Source organism: Cucurbita maxima, unplaced genomic scaffold (assembly GCF_002738345.1).
Source record: "Cucurbita maxima cultivar Rimu unplaced genomic scaffold, Cmax_1.0 Cma_Scf00011, whole genome shotgun sequence".
NCBI lineage: Eukaryota > Viridiplantae > Streptophyta > Magnoliopsida > Cucurbitales > Cucurbitaceae > Cucurbita > Cucurbita maxima.
This window is the reverse complement of record NW_019272027.1, coordinates 4,294,440-4,317,426: the sequence shown is the minus strand read 5'-3', so window position 1 is coordinate 4,317,426 and position 22,987 is coordinate 4,294,440. Positions and strand designations below refer to the sequence as shown.

Here is a 22,987-nt window from a genome sequence, read left to right as displayed (position 1 = left end):
ATAATTTATGGGTATTTTCATATATAATTTAGTCTTTCAATAGAAACATTTAACAGTAGCGTTCATATATTGAATTTATAAAGTTTACCGTGTTCAAATCGAGAGTGATTCAGTGATTATTAGTCTGTATTTTTTTTTTCGGGTCTGAAGATACCTATTTTGTTAAACATTGTCGGGAGTGAGTCCCACGTTCACTAATTTAAGAAATCATGAGTTTATAAAGGAAGAATACACCGACATTTTGAGAAACCTAAAGCAAAGTCACGAGAGATTATGTTCAAAATAGACAATATTATATCTGTGATGTGAGAAGAGTCTAGAGATTCATGATTCCCAATCTATAATAAAAATAAATTAATTTTTATATTGAAAAAAAAGTTAAAAGATTGGAATAAAAATGAAGTTCTTTACCACAAGATTTGTTTATTTACAAATTGGACCAAGAATCAAAATTGTTTTTGAATCGAGATTATCACCGACTGTTACTATGTAGAATAATTTTCCGGGGGGAAATGGAATCGTTCATCATATCGAATTGAGAAAGAAGTTTTGTGTTGATTGAGCTCTGAAGATTCTGAAAGATTAGGGTTCGGACTTGCACCGTAAGAAGATGAGGACCAAGAGTCGCCGTGGCGGAAGGTCCAGGCCTTCCCGGCGTTCCTCCGATTCTTATCCGTCGTTTATGGCGTCTCCCTCCGTCCCTGACCGGGTTCGTATTCACTTCTCTTTCTTTGTAGTAATGGCCTCTTTGTTTTTTTTTTCTACTCGCAAAGTCGTCTCATTGTTCTGTTGCTTTTCGCGACTGTAACTGTTCTCTAATCCACGAGGATACCGTTTTTACCTTCTCGGATTTCGCCGAGAAATCGTTGGCAGACTTAATTTTTAGTCTCGAACTGTTTTTTTTTTTTTTTTCTTTTATTACAAGTTCGAAGAAAGGGAAGAGAATGTTACTGAATGTTTCTTTGCTGAAAAAATGATGGATGTGTATGTGGTCAGGATATGCCGAATGCCGAAGACAACACTCTGAATGATGGATTTGTATCTGGTCAGGATGCGTGCAATGCAGAAGATAACGCTCTGAATGAGGCATCAAGGAAGGAAACTCACGATGTGTCGGATAAAGAAGATTGTTTTCAGAAAGACACTTGTATTAGATGCGATGAGAGTGGTGGCTTGTTGGTCTGTACTGAAATTGGATGTCCAATTGCTCTTCATGAGTACTGTATGTCCTGCAAACCCTCGTTCGATGAAGAGGGGCGATTCTATTGTCCTTATTGTTCATATAAAAGAGCTTTGGTTATTGTGAATGAGCTAAGGAGAAAGGCTATGGCGGCAAAGAGGAAGTTATCTGATTTCATTGATAACAGGATGGTTAGTGGTGCCAATTCACCGCAGTTAGGAGAGGCAGGTAAGAAGAAAGTAACTGATGTATCAACTTGTGGAGTAGATGTGGATCTGCCTAATCACGAGAGTTTGCGAGATCAGGAGGATATGCAGGTTGGGCAAAATCAAAGTAATCAAGGGGAGGACCATGCGAGAACAGCAGGAGATGTTCAACTATCGACGGTGATGGGGGTTAACAGCAAAAATCATGAGGGTCCTAGCGTGTCTTGTGTTAGCAACGGCATACATTCTACTCATGAAGTTCAGCCATGTGAGGATGCTATGAATGAAGAGGGAACTCATCAGGATGAAAGTTTAGAAGATAAAGAAGATGGGAAAACGATGGAAGAAGATAACTTAAGGTTCACAGATGACATTGAGGACAAAGAGATTGTGAAGGAACAAGGTGAACCCCAGATTCAGAATGATGAGGAAGAGATTGCTGTAGATGATGTTGATCTTGGGGCAGGGCGAGCATCTCAAGACACGGGCGATGGTGCAGAACAAATCCAGCCTGAAAATATCCATCCTGCATCTGGAAATAATGATTTGAAGAATGAAACATTTGTGAAGAAAAAGCGCTTCAAAATGAAAGCTAATAGGAAAGTAGACCGGAAGGATTTTAATTCTCCTAGAATGTCATTGCGTCGACAAACTCCAGATCATGGGACAAAGTCACCTCATTTGCAAACTCCAAAACGGGAGAAAACATCTCCTCATATACAAACACCAAAGCCTGGGAAAGATCGATCAACCAAAGTCGAGAAAGTTTCTACATCTGGAAAGTTAAAGATGAAACCAGCATCGCCTAATCAATTGTAAGTCTCATCGTAGGCAGTCATTCGATTTCTATATTACTGGATTGCAGTACGATGGCGGGTGTCTTTCTGAAGTTTCTGATACTCATAAGCAATTGCAACTAACTATCAATTCCTGATTTGCAGCAAAAACTTGATGTTTCACGGTGAGAAGCGTAAGAGAATGCGATGGTCTACCGAAGAGGAGGACATGTTGAAGGTACTAGTTCATCAGTTGATCAATAAAGATGTTCTGACTTTTAGCATCTGGAATTGTTATTAGATTCCATCTTCCAGACTAGAATCAATTGATAACGTCTAACTACCACCGTTTGCTTAATACTGAAATCACTATAAAACACTCTAGTTTTGCAGGACATTAGTGTGGATATAAACTACTAAATCTGTATTTACTTATTTATTCATTAATTTTTAGTTTGGGAACAAATAATTCAAATGAAATATTACAAAAGGGTATGCTTATATTTGAACGCACCTGGCATGATTCTTTTGTGTTTCTGATCCAAGTGTTGGCGAAGCTGATTGAAATTATCTACTCTGTAGAAAAGTTTTCTTGTGATTTCTTCATACATTTTTTCAACTGAAAAATCTTGATTGTGCTGCATAATGCATATAATACTTAAAGGACGCTCGAGTTCATGCTGCTTCGGTTTTCATTCGCACTCGATGCATTTGTGTAGTTTACTGATATGTGCGAACTCTTTTCCAAATTTCCATTGAACATATGTTGATCATGAGAAGAAATGGCCCAAAACTACATTGTTTTTGAATCATTATTTGCTTCTCATTGTGCTAACAAAAATGACCTTTTTTTTTTTCAGGAAGGAGTTCAGAGATTCTCTTCTTCAGTAAACAAAAATCTTCCGTGGAGGAAAATTTTGGAATTCGGTCGTCATATATTTGATGACACTCGTACTCCAGTTGACCTGAAAGATAAATGGAGAAATATTGTGGACAAGTAGTTGCAATGGATTACTAGAAGGTAACGTCCATAACGATTAATAGCGATTAATAGCAAGGTAATCGATGTATAATTATGTTCGAATTTTCCTCTCGGATCATGTCCTCTTTGTAAATGGTGGGGCTATAACTATTCGTTTTTGTGTTCGAAGTTTAGTTAAAAGATAGATAGGTTTAAATCATATTTTGGTTCGGTTTAACTTCGTACTTGTATTCTCTTAACATTTTGGTTTGTGTAATTTGAGCTTTGGTTCATTTGGTCCGTGCACCCTCAAAATTCAAACATAAATTCCATACACAGTAAAAACCATGAGAACATTTCAGTGAATTTATTGAGACTGAAAATAAGATTTTTTAAAAAAAATAGAAAAATAGGATATCATAAAACAAGGTTGAATTTTAAGTTTGGCCTTTTGAGCTTTTAGATCTCACGAGCTTGAACGTTATACACATAACTTTTCAATTTGATTCAGATCCCTACTACTGTATAACATACGACTCGAGAGCTACATGTTAACAGGATGGCGTGACACACAAATTTCATTGTAATACCTCGGGTTTTGGAGGCTTTTAGGCGGTTTATTCTGCTGGGGTTTTATGACATTCCCTTCAAGTTTCTTAAGTTTGAAGTAATAAAGAAGTTCAAAAACAGAAGATGGAAATCAAATCACTGAAGCAAGCTCTTTATTCATTCTAACAATCACTGAAAACTGAAACAGAATTTGATTATTGATTATTTATAAAGTAGTATGGAACAAAAACATTGAGTGCAGAAGAGAGGGATGATTGCACCATAAGTTATATATAATAGGGCCTAGTGGAGTGTGGGATTCTCTTCCTATAAGCTTTCCATTTTCTACGAAAAGGAATGTTGAGTGGGCCAGGGGGAAGAATCAGAATTGAGAGAGAGAGAGAGAGAGAGAGAGAGAGAGTGAAAATCATGTCTGCTCTGTTCTGCTGTGGCCTTAGATAACAGTGCCGCTGGGAATCAAAGCATCCTTGATTACTGTCACGATCCCACTCTTTATGAAGTACCCATCTGTCTCCCTTGCTGCTTCTTGCACACCGTCTCCATTCACAATCTGAGATCACAAACTTCATTCAATATCACACACCCAACAACATTCATATGCTTATTATTATTACTCACAATCGAACTCATACTACTGTTATAACGAACTCGTACTACTGTTATTCCCACCCTCGTGTGTTATATATATTTTCTTTTTCTTTTTTTCTTTTTGAGATCTCACGTTAGTTAGAGAAGAGAACGAAGCATTTCTTATAAAGGTGTGAACACCCTCTCTAGCAGGGGCATTTTAAAACTGCGAAAGAAGGAAAAACCTAAAAAAGACAATATCGACTAGCGGTAGACTTGGACTTATATCAAGAAATGTAAGTACTTCCTGATCATTGTAATTTAAGGATTTGTTGTGTGTGTGTGTGTGTGTGTTCAATAAGAGAGTGCAGATTATAGTTGTTAAATTTGGTAGGATTCAAGTTGTTCCATTATCAAGTGTTCAATAGAACAACCACCTATTAAACACAATTAAATATAAAAAAGTTTACAAGGTTAAATATATCATTCATAAATGAACGTTGTTTTTTTTATAGCTTCCTAATTTTGAAATAAGAAATGAATATGGCAGCCATGTGAAGTAGAATTGTTCCCACCATCAAAACTACTTTAGGAGAAAAAGGAAGCATTGATGAACTCAATTTGTTGTCTACTTGTCTGTGTTCTTTATGTTCTTTCCCAATGAAATCAGAGGGTTTGATTGATAGTCAAAAAGATAATGGAAATCAAGATCCCGATGAGACCCCACCCCAAGAATGACTGATATGATATAATAAGAACTTGAAGATGAGCATCACAAAATAAATGAATAAAAACAAAGCAAGTTGACGTGCCAAACCTTGACATTTTCCCCAATGCGAGCATTTTTGTCAATGATAGCTCTCTTGATGTGAGAGTTTTTGCCAATGCCTATTGGTACACTTCCCTTCGCCGCCAATAATCTACGGTCGGCATCCGTCTGAGGAGGAACACCACAGTAAAACAAATCAGTAAAAGCTCACAACTTCTCAGTTCTTACTGCCAACAAACTAAGTGCAAAACAGACAGGCTCCAATCAATGAAGGTTATTATATGGTCACACACCTCATAATAATCTGCACCCATCAATAAAGTGTCTTCTATGATTGCACCTTCTGATATGCAAGATCGAAGGCCAACGACAGAATGGTGAATCTTGCAGCTCTAATGACAGAATAAAAGAAGATTGATTTCAGTGAAGACAATGTAACAACGCCATTAGCATAGCAAACAACTACTTTGCTTGTAAGGGAGTTACCTTAATGACACAGCCCTCGCCAATAACACTGTCTGTGATATCAGCATCAAGCATTTTGGATGGCGGTAAATATCGAGGTTGCGTGTAGATTGGAGATGAACGATCATAGAAGCTGCAGTTGGGTGTTTCGTGTATCAAATAACAAATGATAAGTTAACAGCTTATTGGTAACAAAATAGGGAAACTGAATCAAACTTGACTAAATTACCTAAAGTCTGGTATTGGCTTCTTCGTGATCCCCAGATTCGCATTGTAAAAGGCTTCTATGGTACCGATATCTTCCCAGTAGCCATCATACAAGTAAGCTTGCACCTGTCATGTCAAAGCAACATCTTTGTTATAGAGATCATGGCCCAATAAAAGTAGCTTTACAGTCATTTTTCTGTAGCAAACCAAGAACAGTCAAAGTGACAGGAGTCCATGATCAGAATTCTCATTAGTCTAAACTTTGTCTATTTTCTTTTCCTTTTCTCTCTTCTGAATCCTAGTATTGATCATACGTGAAATGTTTAGACTCTGCACCGGACAATTCCATCATTTGATACTTTTAATAGACCAAGTTTACCGATGGCAGATATTATCCTCTTTGGGCTTTCCCTTTCGGAATTCTCCTCTCAAGGTTTTTAAAACGTGCCCACTTGGGGAGAGGTTTCCACACCCTTCCCAACCGATGTGGGATCTCACAATCCACCCTAACTCAAGCCCACCGCTAGTAGATATTGTCTTTTTCGGGCTTTCCCATTCAGACCTCCCCCAAGGTTTTTAAAATGTGCCCACTATGGGTAGGTTTCAATGTCCTTGCTCTGGTACACCACCCGGTGCCTAGCTCTAACACCCTTTATAACTGCCACCACATTCCCACCAAGAAATTTACAAAATATATGGATGATATATATTATGACTTGTCTTGAGAATTATATGCTTACCCTCATTCCAATGGAAGTTGCACCAGGAATAACTTCACTCCCAAAATCATTTGCTCCGGGAAATTTATCTCTAAGAAGACTCAGCATCGCATCCTTGCTGATAACGTAAATACCCATGCTGGCTATGTAAGGCATCTCTTTCGCTCTCTCATCATCAAGCCCCAAAATAGTAGTATCAACCTGTAAGAAAGAAGACATAGCAATGATAAAGATTGGTCGCCGAGAGTAATTACCAGCCAAACGTGAGAGGATAGAAAATTTGGATTCACCTTCATCGCTTTCAATTGCTCTCCTTTTGGCTTCTCTGCAAATTCAACTATACGCCCTTCTTCATCAATCTTCATCAGACCAAATGCAGTAGCACGCTCTTCATCCATGGGTAATGCAGCTACAGTGATATCTGCATCAGTCTCCCTGTGTGCTTGAATGAATCTCTCGTAATCCATTCGGTACAAATGATCACCAGCAAGAACTAGATATTCCAATACATTATGCTCTTCAAATAGCCACAAGTATTGCCTAACTGCATCAGCCGTGCCCTACAGATTATGGTGTCAAACTATCAGATGATAGGTTTCAGAAAATGTATTCGGAAGTTCTAATTTCAGAACAAAATGATAGGTTTCAGTTTTTCCAATTTTCGTATTGATCATGAAAGCATAAATTTAAGCTTGATTTCATCACTTTTCGAGAAACTTGAAGAAAATGGATTCGGAAGTTTTAATGCTAGCGTTCAGAGAACCAATTTGGATTCGTATTGATCATGAAAGCATAAATCTAAGCTTGATTTCATCACCTGGAACCAATTTGGATTCTCCGGACTTTGCTGAGCGGCTAGAACCTCAACAAATCCTTCATTCTTGTAACCGCCCATGTTACTCGCATAAGCTCGAGAAAGATGTCGGTTAAGAGAAGCAGAGTTGAATTGCGTAAGAACATAAATCTTGGAAATGTTGCTGTTTAGACAATTGCTAACAGGAATGTCGATCAGCCTGTAGTTCGCTCCAAGAGGAACAGCAGGCTTCGCTCGCTTCTTCGTGAGCGGATACAGCCGCGTTCCAGCACCACCTCCAAGAATAATCCCTAGCACACTCTAAACAACACAAAACATATAATCGAAAATCAATTCGCGGCGGCTCAAAACAGAAAATCAAACGAAGTTAAGTCCGGAAACGCATCAAGAACAATAAGCAACGAAACTCTCGGATTCCAATCAATAACACGAATGGAACAAAGAAACAAGAATACCAACCCGGCTAGCGTCTGGATCGAGGCAAGTCTGAGAGTTCTTGGAATCAGAAACCGCTTTGGGAGAGACGATCAAAGAAGGCCCTCTACCACCGGAAACACGTCGTGATCCCAAACCAGAAGCTCTAAAGTCGATCTTGTCACCAGAAATGAGAGATTCAGAGAACGAAAGACTCCGAAGGTTGCTTCTCCTTGCACTGTTAGAACTGCCGCTTGACGCCGTCATGGGAAGTCTGAGAACTCCAGCTGCAGCCATTGAGGATGCCATTAAAGCAGTCAATTCAAATCGGAAAAAAAACAGAAAGCAAAACCCGGTATCTTCTCCGGTGAGCCGGTGGCCGGAAAATGAAAAGCAGAGATCAGCTCTGCAACTCTACTACCAAACGACAGATTTGCTTCGCCACTGATATATGGTGTGGTTTTACGGTCGATTCTAACCTTCCAACTTTCACTTTATTACGTCATTTACCACGCTTTTGGTAGCATAGAACGTGGTTGTGGAAGGGTAATATGGGGAATATAAAAGTTCTAGCGGCCCCCCAATAAAATTAAATAAAATTATAGGAAATTAGTAATTTTCTAATTTGATAAGATTGAGTGGACGTGGATTCACGAATCTATTCATAGCTCACATGGACTCTTCCTTTTAGATCCTTTTGGAACCGTTTATTTTTATTTAAAATTAAATCAATTTAATTTATATTCCACGTGTGTATTATTTTTCTTACGTGGTTGTCCTCGTCAATCTCATAACCAAATGACTCGTTCCAATGGTTGAACTAAAAATAATTTTTAAAAAATGTAAGCATAGTAATAAATTTAATAATATTTCATAAATAAAAATATAATATAAAAAAAATAATAATACACACGTGGAATATAAATTATCAATTTCCAATGCAATTAAAAAATGAAAGTTCCCCATCCACTAATTTATTAAATTATCGTGAGTTTATAATCAAATAATATTATTTTTATTAACACGAGACTTTTTGGAGAAACCCAACACAATATGCTCAAAAGTAGACATGTGGAGAGACGTGTTCCATATTTAACTAAAATAAATGGGCATATTTTTATTAAAATATAATTTCAATAAATCTTGGAATAAATAAATAAATAACTTCAAATCAAAGCATAATAAATTTATTCCCAAATAAATAAACGTGTCATTATAATATGGATTAAATTAGCACCGTCCATTTCCTTTTGTTTTTAATTTATTAATATTTTTTTCCTTTTTTAAAATTTTAGATAATAAATAAAGGAATCGTTGAAACATTAAACACAGATCGGGTATCCAAGTTTAAGTGGGCCCAAGGATCGGGAGCGCCGTTGAACTTGACAGTGATGGCAACGTTGTTTCAGTACACTGGGCCACACTGGAATATTTCCCCGCTACATTCCAAATTTTTGGTTTGTTCCTTTGCCTACGTGGAAGAGGTTTGAAGCCACAATTAATTTAATCTTTCAATTTTTATTATTTTCAAAATTTTATTATACATAAAATTTAATTTTGAAAATTCAAAATTTAAAAGATAGTTTAAAGGTTAAATTTGTAATTAAAAAATAAATTATTGATATGTATTTTTTTTTTATTGAGATTGAAAATTAAAAAATATATTTCCGACCAAAATATGAATATTCTCCGTCCCCATATTAAACTCAAAACACATATTGAATTAGAATTTTATGTATAATTCTCGTTAATCTAATTTTTTATTTCACCAACCCGGTATCTGTTTTTATTAGCTTTACAACTTTTACTTTGATCGTCTCAAGCATTGACGGCATCTATTAACTTTTCATTAATTACTTTACCACTTTTATTCTCTTTTATTATCGTATCAATAAAGTTTATTTGCTAAAATGAGCATAATCCAATGATAATTGGTCTACTACTGTCGTTAAGTAATTGCTAACTATCAATGTCATTGCTACTCATAGTCAACGTCGTAGCTGAAATCATTGTCACCATCACACCTGCTATCACTGGGGGTGCTGAATAATATATTATAAGAAAATAGCAATTTGTAAGTCTCTCGTTGTCGTTGTAAAAAGTTGTATGCCGCTAAAGAATATCGTTAAAGGAGAATTGTGAATTCCCACGTCAGTTGGATAGGGAAACGAAATATTTTTTATAAATGTGTAGAAAATTATTCCTAGTAGATGTGTTTTAAAACAATTAGGCTGACGACGATACGTAATAGACAAAAATGGACAATATCTGCTTGAAGTGGGCTCTGGGCATTACAAATGGCGTCAGAAGTAGACATCGGGTGGTGTGTCAGGATGTTGGGGCCCAACAGGGATGAATTGTGAGATCCGTACATTGATTGACGATGATAAGTAACAGGTCAAAACAAACATTAGCGTCTAACACAGACCTACATATGTAATTAAAAAGATTAGAAAAGGGTAAATATTGGTAAATTAGTCCATTTGTGAAAATTGGGCTTCGCACGTGCCATCAACGCAGTTCATCAATGATACTGAAGCTGAGAAACCACCGCAAGGTTCTCTGATTTCGATCTTCTCCGCCGGCGATTCACCATCTCAAGAGAATGAAATTAGCTCCGAAAGTAATATTTCTCATCAGAGATTCCGAGGGTTACGCCTCAGCCATTTCCGGTGCTCTTCGCCCCAACCCTCCTTTCACGGTTTCCACGCGGTTGGCTCATTTTCCCTATGTTTATTTTTTCCGCATTGAATTAGGTGATTATTTGTCTAACAGATAAAATTTGGTTTGATTTTGGTATAGAGATGAATGCTTCGAGTTCTCCCTGGAGGAGTATGGAATCAAATACCACAAGGCCTCCGGGAGCGTCATTCACTATCTCGACGATAAGGGAATCTATCTGGTACTTAAGGAGTGACAGTGAGTTATGTTTGTTTATGATTTTTAGACTTGTCTCGGTTTCCGATAGAAAATTTTGGAGCTGTCGATCTTGAAAAGTGGCTCGAAGTTTTTTGGTGAGAATGTCAGTGCTAAACATGTTATGAACTAGCTATGCAACTTCGAATTTCTTGTTAGATCATCTCAGCCGGATTATGTAACCGGTGAAGTGGACATATTGTGGTTCTTTCGTAGTGTGGAATTCTTGTATGAAATAAATAATGACGTGATTAAATATGGCAATATATGTTCATCATGTCATTAGAAGACTTATTGATTAAAACAATGAAATAGATGGTGACATGTTCAAATATGAATGGGAGTGGGATGTAGCACCTAGACTACTGTAAAGCTAAACGTTTCCTTTTTTGATCACCATTTTGGTTGTTGTGATATGATAACCATTGATACATCCGCGTGGATCATTGGCATCATCCATCCAATTCTTCAAAGCAATAAGAAAGGCCTCCTTTATGGGATAAGAACAGAGTCCCTTGGCAGAGCATGTATCTATACTTTGTTTTGAAGTCTATGGATAAAGAGGTGTAATAGGATTTTTAGGGGTGTGGAGAGACCTTGGAGTGAAGTTAGGGAAATTATGCTCGTTTCTACTTCGTTATGGGCATTGGTCTGTTTGTTGTTTTGTAATTCTCGGTTAGGTCTTGTTAGATAGGAGTCCTTCTCTTAGTTAGTGTTCTACTTCTTGTTGGTGGGGTTAGTTCTTTTTTAGGGGCGTGTACCATGAAATGAAAGTTGGTTTGTCATTTTTATAGTGTAACTCGGACAGGACTGCGCTCGTCCTTATAGTTAGAAGGAAGAAAATAGGATGAACACACCCAACTCAACAAAGTTGGTTTAGGGTGAGTGCAATGTCGATGCCAAGGGAGGAGAGGTCATCAGTCCCTATTAAAATAGTAGCTTACTCAACTGCATAGGCATGATCGAGGTGAGACGTGAGATAGCAACTTGTAAGAAATTCTCTAGGTATCCTTAGGCACAACAGCAATTGCGGGGAAGTTGTTACTTTCTTCTAGAAATAGAGGACGTGAGTGATCTCACGAGGCACACAATACTTTCCTTGCTCAATACTGCTCGAACTAGCTATGTTTTGAGTCTAAATTAGGCATAAAAAAGGATTTTACTGGCACCATATCAATGCTTAGTTACTCTTTGATGTAAAATCATCCGATCTTCCACTTCTCTCCTATACTTATTAATCTGTTTGGCGATGAAATTCGCATTTGTGTATTATGAAGTGAAGGCTTTATATGAACTCAAATAAATATCGATAAGACATTAGGATTTTATCGTTTTGGTGATCAACATTGTAGGACTATTCTTTATGTATTTAGCCACTGCATCACAGCAACATTCTTGAAGGAATGTCTGCATTTCTTGGTGTAGCAGTTCCAGCCCAAGTCTATTTTTTTAAGAAAAATTGTCAGATGCTTTTACTGAACCAGTAGGTCAGGATCAGCTGGCTGACATATTCCTTTGCTTTCTAACACGACATGCACCAGTTAAGGAGCTAGGTTAAATCGTGAAGTGTGAGTTGAGGCTTAGGCACATGATCAATGGTGCCTCTTTCCAACCGGAGAATTTGTTGGAGAGGAAAAGTGTGATAAAACGCAGTTCCGTGCACTCTATTTCAGGTTGGATTTAGTCATTAGCCTATCTAGGCTCATTGGAATGACATAAAGCTTGCGGTGGACTCTTTATCAGAAGGAAAACAGAGTTTTCTACATTTTGTAATATTAAATTTCTTTTCTGTGGCACGTTCGGGTCTCTCTTCAGGGGGTTTAAAATCTACTTTTTGTTACCTTTGAGTTTCAGTTGGAAATTGAACAGTGAACTCAATTGATTCAGTTTTGCAACTGAGGATTATTGTTAGATATGTTCGGGAAGGTGCGAAAATGATTTTATGGTTTTTTAACGCTGTTTCTTTCTATGCTTTTATCTTGAGCATATATCTTCCAAGCTCCAGAAGATTTGTATCAAACATTTACTTATCTTGAGGTCTCAAAGTATAGATTGTGGTCTTTTGCAACTTCCGGTGTAATAACAGCATTTTACTTGTTTCGTCAGCTGATCTGATTCCACACATGAACTTAACTAGAAATTTTACTTGGTGAATTATTTCTCTTCTCCTTTTTACCAATTGTTTTTGCTTTAATTTTCAGGTTTCAGTGTTAATCTTACAAAATTACGAACCTCCAGTCTTGGCATGTGCTCTAAATGAAGTTCTTTCACATATAGCAGGAGGAAGTTCACCCTCTTCTTCAAAGCCCTCTCTTGTAGTCCCATTTGTTATTGCATCCTCGAAGCTCAAGTGGGAGAACAAAACTCTCACTAAAACTGATCGGTCTGTTCTTCTGCTCGGTACTGCGATGGGTCCAGAAACAGATATTTCTCGAACGTTGATTGCCAAAGTCCAGGAACTGCCATTGACTTCACAGATCTATTGCGAACAACTGGCCTGTTTATTTCACTTGATTCGCTTCTTGAACATTCCTGCATTTTTCCTGGTTGGACGTACAGGTCGTATTCTTACCAATCAAGTTGCAGGAGAAGAAATTCAGGTGAGTATTCAATCAATTATTTTATATTATTGCCATTCCTAGTAGTTTCTTACACAAAGTTAGCCATGACATAATCCAAATTCAAGCATGAAAGGAGTTCTTCTATTCAAAGCACTTTAAATTTCCATAATGTTTGGTTATACCGTCAAAATGATTTTGAAGATCTGTTGAACATTTCAAAGCGCCAGAACTGACTTTAGGGAGGACTTGATTTCTGCTTCTTCCAAAAATACTTGCAAATTACTCAAAATCGTCTAAAAATACTTGATTAGTGCATCGTGTGCCTCTCGGACTGCTGGTTGATTCGAGTTCTCTGTACTGTTGCTTTTCAAATCTCAGTTTTTTACAGATTCTCTGTGGTTTCTTGTCCAGATAATGAGGGAAATGGGTGAGCTTTTAGCAAGCTCATTGCCCCTCAGCTTCTCAAGGGAAGAAATCGTTTGGAATCCAAAAGAAACATCAAAAGGTGTCCAGGAGCTGTGGCGTGCATTATATGGCTGATGATATGGTTCATCTGCTTACAAATACAATGACTATGAACTTTGTTCTTGTTTATATAGCAACCAATTTCTTTTATCTTTGAATTTGCTTTCAAAGCAAATGTTCTTCGATTGGCTAACATGGAGGCAATTTGAATTTAGGATATAGTTTCAATTTGATCTTGGTAGTTTGAGATTAGTTCCTATTCAGCCTTTATAGTTTATTCCTACTCACAATTTGTCACTTTTTATTTGACACTTTCTATCTTATTGACGATTTTTAGTTAACGATATCATGGTTTTAGGTCGAGTAAAAAAAAAAACCTAAAAAGGGGTTGAGTGAAAAAATTATATGTTATTTGATTTAAAAATATGCTTATTCTTTCAATCTAATCAATAACGCATTGATCATTGCGTGATTAATAGATGAACCACTAGCTTGATAGGAACGGCATTAGAGGCGTTCACGAGGCTAGGATGAAGATGATTTTGTTGCCTTCTTTTTGAGGGATCGAGGTCAAGATTCTTCAAATGAGACTTGTAAAAAATTATTTTTGAGATATTTCAAAAAAAAAAAAAAAAAAAAAAAANATTTTTGAGATATTTAAAAAAAAAAAAAAAAAAAAAGAAAATTTAGTCTTTTTCTTATTTTTTAGTCTAATTATTTTTGTAAAAATAAAAGCTAAATTACAGTCTTAACTGTTTCTTTAAGAAAAAAAAATGCTAAATTATAGAAAATTCTTATAAATTATGAGTCTTGTTAAAAAAAAAAAAAAAACCTATGTCCATTAAAAAAAAATTCTTGCCTTTAATTTTTTTTATTAGAAAATCAACAAATATTTTCATTGAAAAATACATTTGGCATTTATTTATTTATTTTAAAAATAGAAATCATGGGTTTTTTTTTTTTTTTTTGAAAAATTATGGATATTTTTTTAATACATTTTAAAATCCATAGTAAAGACTATTCGTTACTCGAAAAATCTGTATTTAAACATTTTGAAATATCTTCACTTGCCCGCGCAGACTATGTTTCTCCCAAATTTTTTCAATCTTCTTCCTGTTCTCTCATCTCCGGCGGTCCAATTCCGATCAAAACTCCGTTTGCTGCTCGGAATCTCATGAACTCTCACCGCTGAACTCCGAAGCCTTTCACACCCATTGAGCTCTGTAATTTCACCTTCCTCCAATGGCTTCCAAGGAACCCGAAGAGGCCGCCAACACCACTGAGGAAGAAACGTTGGCCTTAAAGAAGAAACGGGCCCGACGCGTGAGCTTTGCCGACGTTGAGATCACTTCCGTCCATATCTTCAACCGCGACGAGGACTACGAGACCCCTCCTGAGCCCCAAGCCACTCCCGAGGCCGCTACTCCAGATAACGAGGTTCTGGGGTTCTTCAGGGACTTGGTTGATAGCGATGATTCTCGCGAATCTTCGCCTAATTTGGATGATGATGTTCTTGGGCAGAGGAAATCGTTTTTGAGGCCACTTGGATCGCCGTCGCCCGGGAGTATTTCTGCCGGCTCTGCAACCTCCAATGATGGCACGTTTTTCTATTTCTTTCTCTCTTCGTTTTCTCTAGCATTTTGTTTGTTCGGTTTTGCGATTTGATTGTTCTCGAGAAATGAAGTGTTGAAGATATCATTTCTTTCATGGTTAATTGTTTTTTTTAAAGCAACAATTTATGAAGAAGGGTGAATTTCTTTATATTGCTCACTCGAGAAGGCTAGTTACCCTAAAACATTCACCCAATTCACTATTGCAGATGACAATTTTTTTGGACCTGTATCATCGAGTTTCATTAGATCCAGGCGGCTGTCTGATTCTGCTGCCTCTGATAATAATCACGATGTTACAATGGATTCAAAATCATTTTCAATGCATTTTCGTAGCCTTGCTGGGTCAGACTCGGGGGCGGATCTTAGGACTCCCACAGCATTTCGGCTTGCATTTGAAGATAGAACACGGACCCAGAACACCATGCCTACTAACCCCGACAGTTTTATGACTCTAACGATGGCTGACAAGCTGATTTCTCCATCTTTGCAGTCTGATGATGTGGTAAGAAGTAAAGATTCTAATGCAATGAGTATCGTGGGAGAGGACCCCCATAAATTTGATTATGGGAGATTATCTCCATCTTTAGATGCACTTTTGACTGAAGGAAGCAGGGATCTCTATTCTGTTTCCGTGGATGAAAAATTGTCCAATCAGATTGAGACTCGTGAAGTTGATCAGATTGGACAACACAACTCTGATGAGGAAATTTCTGAGGGAAACGAAAAAGAAAATGTTAGTATGATATTTTGTTCTTCTTTGATATTTTGTGCTTAGCAGAATTACCTTAGTATTATCTAAGGATTGTTCTCACAATTTAAACTTAGTTTTTGTTCGGTATAGAATGGATGATCCTAATATCTAGCAATTTTCTGCATCATCACATGGCTCAAGTATTTAATTTTCTTACTGTAATTGACGATTTTCCAAGTGTTTTGCTAGTTTTGCACAAGTAGGGGTGAAGATATTTGTCCATTTTTTTTTTCCAGGGAAGCAAAGAAAACACCAAACATGCAGTTGAGGGAACTATACTCAATAATGGCACGCCCCATAAAGTTTTTCGATCCAATGGTTTGTTGGAAGGAAATTTGTCAGATGGAGGCGTTAATGAGAATTTTCTGATCGACGAAAGGCTCGAGACTCAAAAAAACATTGACTATAAGCTGAAAGATGTATCTCCACTGAATAGATCCTTATCTGTTGAATGGAAAACATCCTTTGCTACTTTCAATTCACCTTCATTTGCCGCTCTTATGACTCCTAACTCAAAGCTGTCAGATTATAGAATGAGTACAGGAAGCATGAAGCTTGGCAAGGATCTGTCATCCAAGCAGAAAATTGTTTCCAAGTTCAGACTTCCAGAAACTTCACCATGTGTTTCAAGTATTAAAGAAGGAACTGACAGATTGAAATCCAGACTATCAAGTTACTCTTCTTTAGTTAACTTGAGTGGTCGACCTGATCGTTTCAAGGATCTCAAATGCAGATACACAGACATTCCTGTCGTGCGTTTAGAAGAACAACTTTCTAGAGTGAATGAAAATGGTGAATGTCAAAGTTCATTTAGCATTGGTGGTAGTGTAGTCGAAAATTCAAAAGACTTCCTTAGGTTGAGCCAGAGTGAAGAGCCAAAATGTGGAACTGAGGTTGGAGTAACACCAGGCTCTATGGCTCTGGCAAACATTTCCCGCTTGCAACCTAGTCAGCCAGCTATAGAAGCGAAGTCACCCGCTCATGTTACTTGGTCTGAGAAAAAGGATCTTACTCCACGCATGATGAAGTCAGAAGATCGTTTATCAGGGTCATCTACTAGTAATAAAATTGATGCCTTGTCAATAGACCTTAAACCTGATGACAAAGAACAGAATAACTCAACTATTATACATGATACACCTGTTTCATCTCCTTTGAAAAGTTCAGTTGTGAGATTATTAGGAGCCACTGAATGTTTGACTAGTTGCTTTGGTGAACTGAAGCAGTGTGACCAACAAGTCAAGCATGTTAGTGATCGTCTGATGCTAGGTGGAGCTGCTGACAACTCAAGTTCATTTCAATCCAAAAGTGGAGCTGTGTCAACTTCACCGTTCAAAGGTTCTTCTTTGCTGGAGGCGGCTGCTTATGGAGTTAACCTTTCAAATTTGCAGGATAATTCTGAAACCTTCAGCAATTCGCAACTTTCTTCAATAGATGGGAACATACAAAATTCTCGATTGGCAAGTCCGGCTAAGAGATCCAATGTTGGTGTTGTTTCACCACAGTTTCAGAAGGCTCGGACAAGTGGATTATCCTCTCTGCAGGTTCTCTTTCCTTTTCGTTAGCAATATTTATGAATTAATTATGTATATAGTCGGATACAGCCTCAAGTTCGAGTGAAAATCTCCTCTGAAAGTTACCTTATCAGTAGTCAACTTTCTACTCAAATCTAATGTGCATAGTTATCTTTCTTAATCGGGTTTTCAGTTTATCAAATAATTTATTGCCATCTTTAATGTCTGTTCTCTCCACTTTTGAAAGTTTATATTGAGTTTGTTTTTTTTTATTTTATTTTATTATTTTTTAACCTTAGAGTCCCTTCAATGGAATGCCAAACTACAGTCCCAGAAGGATAATTTCAACCCAGAAATCGTCTGTCAAAAAAGAGACCGGTATTGCCATCTCTAGTAAGTCAACTCCGAGTCCCTTCAAGAACAAACAATCTCAGAGTTCTGCAAGGAAAAGATCATTTCAAAGTCCCTCCAGGGATGATCCTTGCGAAGAAACAGAAGATGGTGGGACCTTAATGAGGAAAGTTTTGGCTTCTCCAACATCCAGTTTTGGTGGACATATTAATCATGATTATGATCAAGCTAGCCAAATATTGGTGAGTTCTTCAAGGAAGGCCAATCACAATCTTTCTGGGAGCAAGAGAAGAAACATTGACATGATTCCTCTTGACGGAGATCATGATGACAATGGCATAATAGCAAGGATTCAGCAAAGCCCGAAACTTAATCATAGTGGAGGTCATAATTCAGACTCATCGTTAGAAGAGTCCAATCAAATGAGCAATGGAAGCAAGATGATTGAGGTCAATAAATGTAGAACACGTATGCATTGGACAGATGTAAGCTGACTGTCTTTTTGGTTGATAAGATTACTTGTCTGCTAACCACATCTGATGACAGTCGTAGTGATTTCTTGTTCTTCTTGTGTTGAATTCGTGAATTTTTAACTTGCATTATTGTCTTGCAGATGCCAATAACTTTTTTAGCAGATATTAAAGATTTGCTACCCTCATCAATCAACAAATTGAACTTGAAAGCAGTATATCTTCCCTGATTTCTTACCCCTCTCTCTCTTCATACATGTTAAATTATATTAAATTAAATTATGCCGTGGTCTTCATTACCTAATAATGTTTTCTTATTTTTTATTTTTTTTTATGCAGATTGAAACGCTTGAGGATACTTTGATTCACCTTTTGAAGATTAAAGAATACGAACTGCTGTGTTCTGAAATCCAGTCTCAGGTTTTGAATATTGAAATGAGCTCATACTTTGATATGATGTTATACATAACTACTGTGTAGGTTGGTGGAAGCTTTGGCATATTAACATTGGTTTTTGTTTCATATGTAGAAAGTAACGGAGAATCTTGGAGCAATGCGTAAAAGGTAATTTGAGAAGTACATCTGCTTGTATGAACCATTTTTTATGTGAATTCCTTATATTCTCAAGAAATGGTTAAATGATTGTTTTCAAAACTCATAAGTTGATGCTATCACAGAGCTGTGGAAGCTAGATCGTTGATGTATAAAGTAGCATACCAAAGAGCAAAGCTTCAGTTGGTGTATGCAAAGCGAGATAGCTACCTGGTATCGTTTTTTTTTTTTTTTAATTTTTTTAATTTTTAGATTATGAATAAGTTTTAACCGCTGAGCACACTTCCATGCAGAATAGAGCACAGTCATTGAACTCTCATATTGAGGATTTTCAAATACTGAAGATGAACTATGACTGCCTCACGGAATGTGGTTCAAAGAGTGGTCAAGTTGACGACAGAAATAGCATTTCATGCCCAATTGAATCGGAGGTCAAGGATGAGGTTTGTGAATCGTGATTCCCTTTAAATGCCCTATTAATGGAATCACTGGAAAAGGAGTTTCAAGGTCTCAACATTAGGCAGATGCTTTAAACTCGTGTTATGTTGTATATACTCTAGATTTGTAGCCTTGGTATTCTCTCTCTAGTCATCACCCTCAGTTTCGTGTGTAATTATATGGTTCACACACCTAACTTCTGAACTACTAGTGCTCAAGTATGTGGTGTTTCTGTGAATTATTTTCTGGATGAATGATGCAAGTGAATTTGCTACATGCAGGCCTCCTGTGATAGAGCCAGCACAATAAAGCAAGAATTTGAATCTTTGGATGGGAAGATAAACACATTAAGTAAATATTTTTCAACATACTGTAAGTTGAAAGGAGTACCTATTTCAACTGACATACTTGAATCAGTTATTGATCATCTAAGGAAGAGAAAGCTCTGCAGGTCTATTTATCAGGATTTGCAGGTTTCTATATTTACTATTCTTTTTTATTTAAGACCATAATTTCATGAACGGCTGTGATGTAGTTTTATTAAACATTATATATATGATTTTGATCAGATGTGGAAAGTAGATGATTTTGAGAAAAAGAATGATCATTACACCATACTTCTCAACTACCTTAATTATGCCTGCCAAAGGTTTGATTTATTTATTTTTGTTTCTGTTTATTTATGTTTTGTTTATGAGCAATTACCGATGGATGATCTCAGTTACACTCTGCGTCTCTTCATTGCGTTTCTAATCTATAGGATTACAATTAAAGATCCACGCCCAAGTGTAACCATTTTAACTACATTGAATGATACTCATATTGAGAAGGTACATCATGAAACCTTTTATTTCTCAACAGACTTTTACCTCTTTCTCTTCAATTTCGTTTTACTTTGTTTTTCTCCACCAGAACTTTCCAGAAATGAATGCTTGCAGTGCATTTGCTTGTGTGTTAAATGTTAATAAGACGAGGAAATGTAATTCCTCAAGGCATTTGTCGAAAGAAACTCAAGTGAGTAAATTCATCCTGCTTGACTAGCCTATCTCTTTATGACTCATTCCAACCTTTTTCCCTTGCGTTGTTCTTTTGTGTATCTACGGTTCTTGTTTCTATTTCAAGTGTTTATAATCCTATCAATTTCACTTGATTACCGCAGCTTCTTTCAATGAACGAAGGTTACTGTACCTAGCATTTGAGTATTTATCCAGAGTACATACATGCTAGACTTTTTACTATGTTATTGGTTTAGACTGTCAACTCCATATTCATTAATGTTGATGCACTATGCTGATTCTTGCAATGCTGCAATTCTATCTTTTTACTATACAGATGATGAGTTCTTTTCTACACAACCTGCTGGATGTGATTGAGGAAATGCAGATAGCCCAGATAGAGATTTCAAATCTCATCCTAATAAGATTCTACTCTCCTTCAGGTCATGAATATTTTTATCACAACCATGCACGATCTTGGTTTGCTTGTACTTGATGACCCACATGATGCATGATCTTCACTAATTAGTGTTTTTTCCATACAATGTTTCATTTCAAAACACTTCCTCCAAAAATTAGTATTAATATACTTGAAGCAGGTGCAGCTCCATGGTATCTTTGTAGTGCTTGCTATTGATGATGTCTGCTTATTTTTGGTCCTCAAATTGACGTTGACTGCATGAATAAGCTATAAAAGTTTCGTGACCACAAATTATTTTCCCTTATGGGAACTTGAAAACCTAACTTCTTTTTTGCTGTTCTAATATTTACAGACGAGCAGCTTGATTTGCAACTTAGTTTCATTGACTTCCAAAGTGGCAAGAAGGTAAATCTGGATCTGGACGTATCAGATTTGAGTCGGTAAGCTACAATTTTATCTTTCTATATTTTCTACTGTCTTGCTCATCTGAATTGCCTAATTATCTGGCCTAATATTTAACTCGCAAGTAATATTATTTATCACTGATTATCTTTATAGAATTTTTATTGTCATTCTAGTTGCTAATATAATTCTCCATTTCAATCTTGTTGTAACCCATGCATTACATAAATTTGTTGTTTGGAATGGATGGGTCGTGAATGTGATTTATATGTCAATATTGAAATTGTCATAATGATTTATTGCTCGATCTCTTGGCAGAGGGATTTACCCTTCTGAAGTTCTTCCACATAAGGTTGAGTCTCTTGCTTCTACTCAGTACACACTCTCAGAGTCACTGTTAAATGACATTAGAACTGCAGTTGGGAATTTAGATGCTGGATACTCGAGAATTTTAAGAGTTTGTAGATGTGTTTCAGAGGTTGTACAACAGTCATCAAACCGACAATAGCGTATTCTCAGTATTTCTACATGCTGCTGGTAGTTCCACAATGATAGTAAAATTTAGTCTTGTCAGGTATTTCCCCTAGAAAATACACGGAGGAATTATAATTTTGACTGACACGTTGGATAAGTTCCATCATGATGTCTGTATGTAGCTGTTTCTTGCTATTTGACCAAATACATCTAAACTTTGAATCAGATCAACAATGATAAAGATTGAGATTATCAGTCTTAGTTTTATGACTTGGATCACTTTCGTTTCTGTTAAGAGCGTCTAATCTAAAAGTTGAATGCCACACCATGGATGTTGGAATAATGAATTGCAGGAGGATCAAGTTGGAGCTACACCACAAGGTTAAAGCAACCAGTGCACAGGCTTCATCAAGCATTATCATTCAAAATTAGGTAACATCTCACGGACTATTAAAGTGTAATGTAATGATAGAATAGGTTGGGTTCTTAGGTCATGAAGTTCTGCAATCGAATCTAAATCCTAGGATCTTATTGCTTAATTTCTTTATTATTCTTTAGATTTGAGCATTCCCAAATGACCCAAAAGCATTATTTATCTAATCATAATATAAAACTCTCAAGTTGGATATGACTTTTATATTCATAAGGTCCAAATTTGACATTATTGCATAAACATAAAGTTGTTAAAAACAGGGTAGGATCAGCTTGGATCAGCATCTTTCTTTTAATATTAGCGTTCCTCATGTCTTGAATTAAATGAAGCCAGCAAGGAGTGGTCCAGTGTATATTGTAACTTCACGTGGCATTTTATGGGTGCAACTGATAATTATTGGTGATCTCATTTGTTGGGATTGAATGCCATTTTTTAAATTTATTAGGTGGAACTTTTGGGAAAATTGACGTATATTTTCTTTTACACTGAAATTTTTCTCGTACAGTATTATATGAAATGTATATTTTTTGTTTTTTTAGTTAAAATCTATTTTTAGATCAGAGCTAGCAAACTGAAAAGGACCTAATTTCTTGATGTAGATGTTCTCTAATATCTATTTGTTTAGAGCCTCCAATAGGATTTTGTCTGTTTGAAAATTTCATATAGGATTTATTCAATAGTTTATTGAAAAGTTGAGCAAATGGGTAAAACTTCATATCCATATGAACTTGTATTATTGGAAGACTTGTAAATAGTGAAAATGTCCTGTGAACTTTCAGTATCATAAGAGCATAGAATCTGTTTTATTATCACTAATATGCAATCACATCATCAAGAACATTCACTAATTATATAAAGGGATTAAGTATTGATGCTGATTGAAATACAGGGGTCCCAACCTTCTAGGATGTTGATTGATTAAGAATCTTCATCCTTTATGCTTCTTAAACAGGTTATAAATTTTTATTGTTCATATTTGTGAT

At 36.5% G+C, this 22,987-nt stretch overlaps 4 protein-coding genes across 5 annotated transcripts; 3 read left to right on the top strand and 1 right to left on the bottom strand.

The window, feature by feature from the left end:
* Positions 1–392: 392 nt before the first annotated feature.
* Positions 393–3,427, top strand: LOC111486458. The gene is made up of 4 exons (XM_023133621.1): positions 393–709; positions 997–2,201; positions 2,328–2,400; positions 3,023–3,427. Exons 1-4 carry the CDS (start codon positions 611–613, stop codon positions 3,161–3,163), a joined length of 1,518 nt encoding a protein of 505 aa, XP_022989389.1. The 5' UTR covers positions 393–610; the 3' UTR covers positions 3,164–3,427.
* Positions 3,428–3,828: 401 nt separating this feature from the next.
* On the bottom strand, positions 3,829–8,087 carry LOC111486451 (glucose-1-phosphate adenylyltransferase small subunit 2, chloroplastic). Its single transcript, XM_023133613.1, has 9 exons — positions 7,694–8,087; positions 7,238–7,534; positions 6,711–6,980; positions 6,442–6,621; positions 5,724–5,827; positions 5,516–5,627; positions 5,323–5,421; positions 5,078–5,197; positions 3,829–4,243 (listed from the first exon to the last, which is right to left on the bottom strand). Exons 1-9 carry the CDS (start codon positions 7,955–7,957, stop codon positions 4,127–4,129), a joined length of 1,563 nt encoding a protein of 520 aa, XP_022989381.1. The 5' UTR covers positions 7,958–8,087; the 3' UTR covers positions 3,829–4,126.
* Positions 8,088–10,141: 2,054 nt separating this feature from the next.
* LOC111486509 lies at positions 10,142–13,931 on the top strand. 2 transcript variants are annotated; one of them, XM_023133689.1, is made up of 4 exons: positions 10,142–10,360; positions 10,451–10,550; positions 12,766–13,164; positions 13,537–13,931. In XM_023133689.1, exons 1-4 carry the CDS (start codon positions 10,254–10,256, stop codon positions 13,663–13,665), a joined length of 735 nt encoding a protein of 244 aa, XP_022989457.1. In that variant the 5' UTR covers positions 10,142–10,253; the 3' UTR covers positions 13,666–13,931. The 2 variants fall into 2 exon arrangements, with proteins under 2 accessions (XP_022989457.1, XP_022989458.1); XM_023133690.1 differs by having other exon boundaries at positions 13,514–13,576.
* Positions 13,932–14,646: 715 nt separating this feature from the next.
* Positions 14,647–21,838, top strand: LOC111486405. The gene is made up of 16 exons (XM_023133518.1): positions 14,647–15,187; positions 15,410–15,936; positions 16,191–17,498; positions 17,768–18,304; positions 18,433–18,504; positions 18,629–18,709; positions 18,819–18,853; positions 18,967–19,054; positions 19,135–19,284; positions 19,561–19,752; positions 19,849–19,928; positions 20,040–20,109; positions 20,192–20,293; positions 20,612–20,717; positions 21,048–21,135; positions 21,416–21,838. The coding sequence occupies exons 1-16, from the start codon at positions 14,833–14,835 to the stop codon at positions 21,603–21,605; spliced, it is 3,981 nt and encodes a 1,326-aa protein (XP_022989286.1). The 5' UTR covers positions 14,647–14,832; the 3' UTR covers positions 21,606–21,838.
* The last annotated feature ends 1,149 nt before the right edge of the window (positions 21,839–22,987 follow it).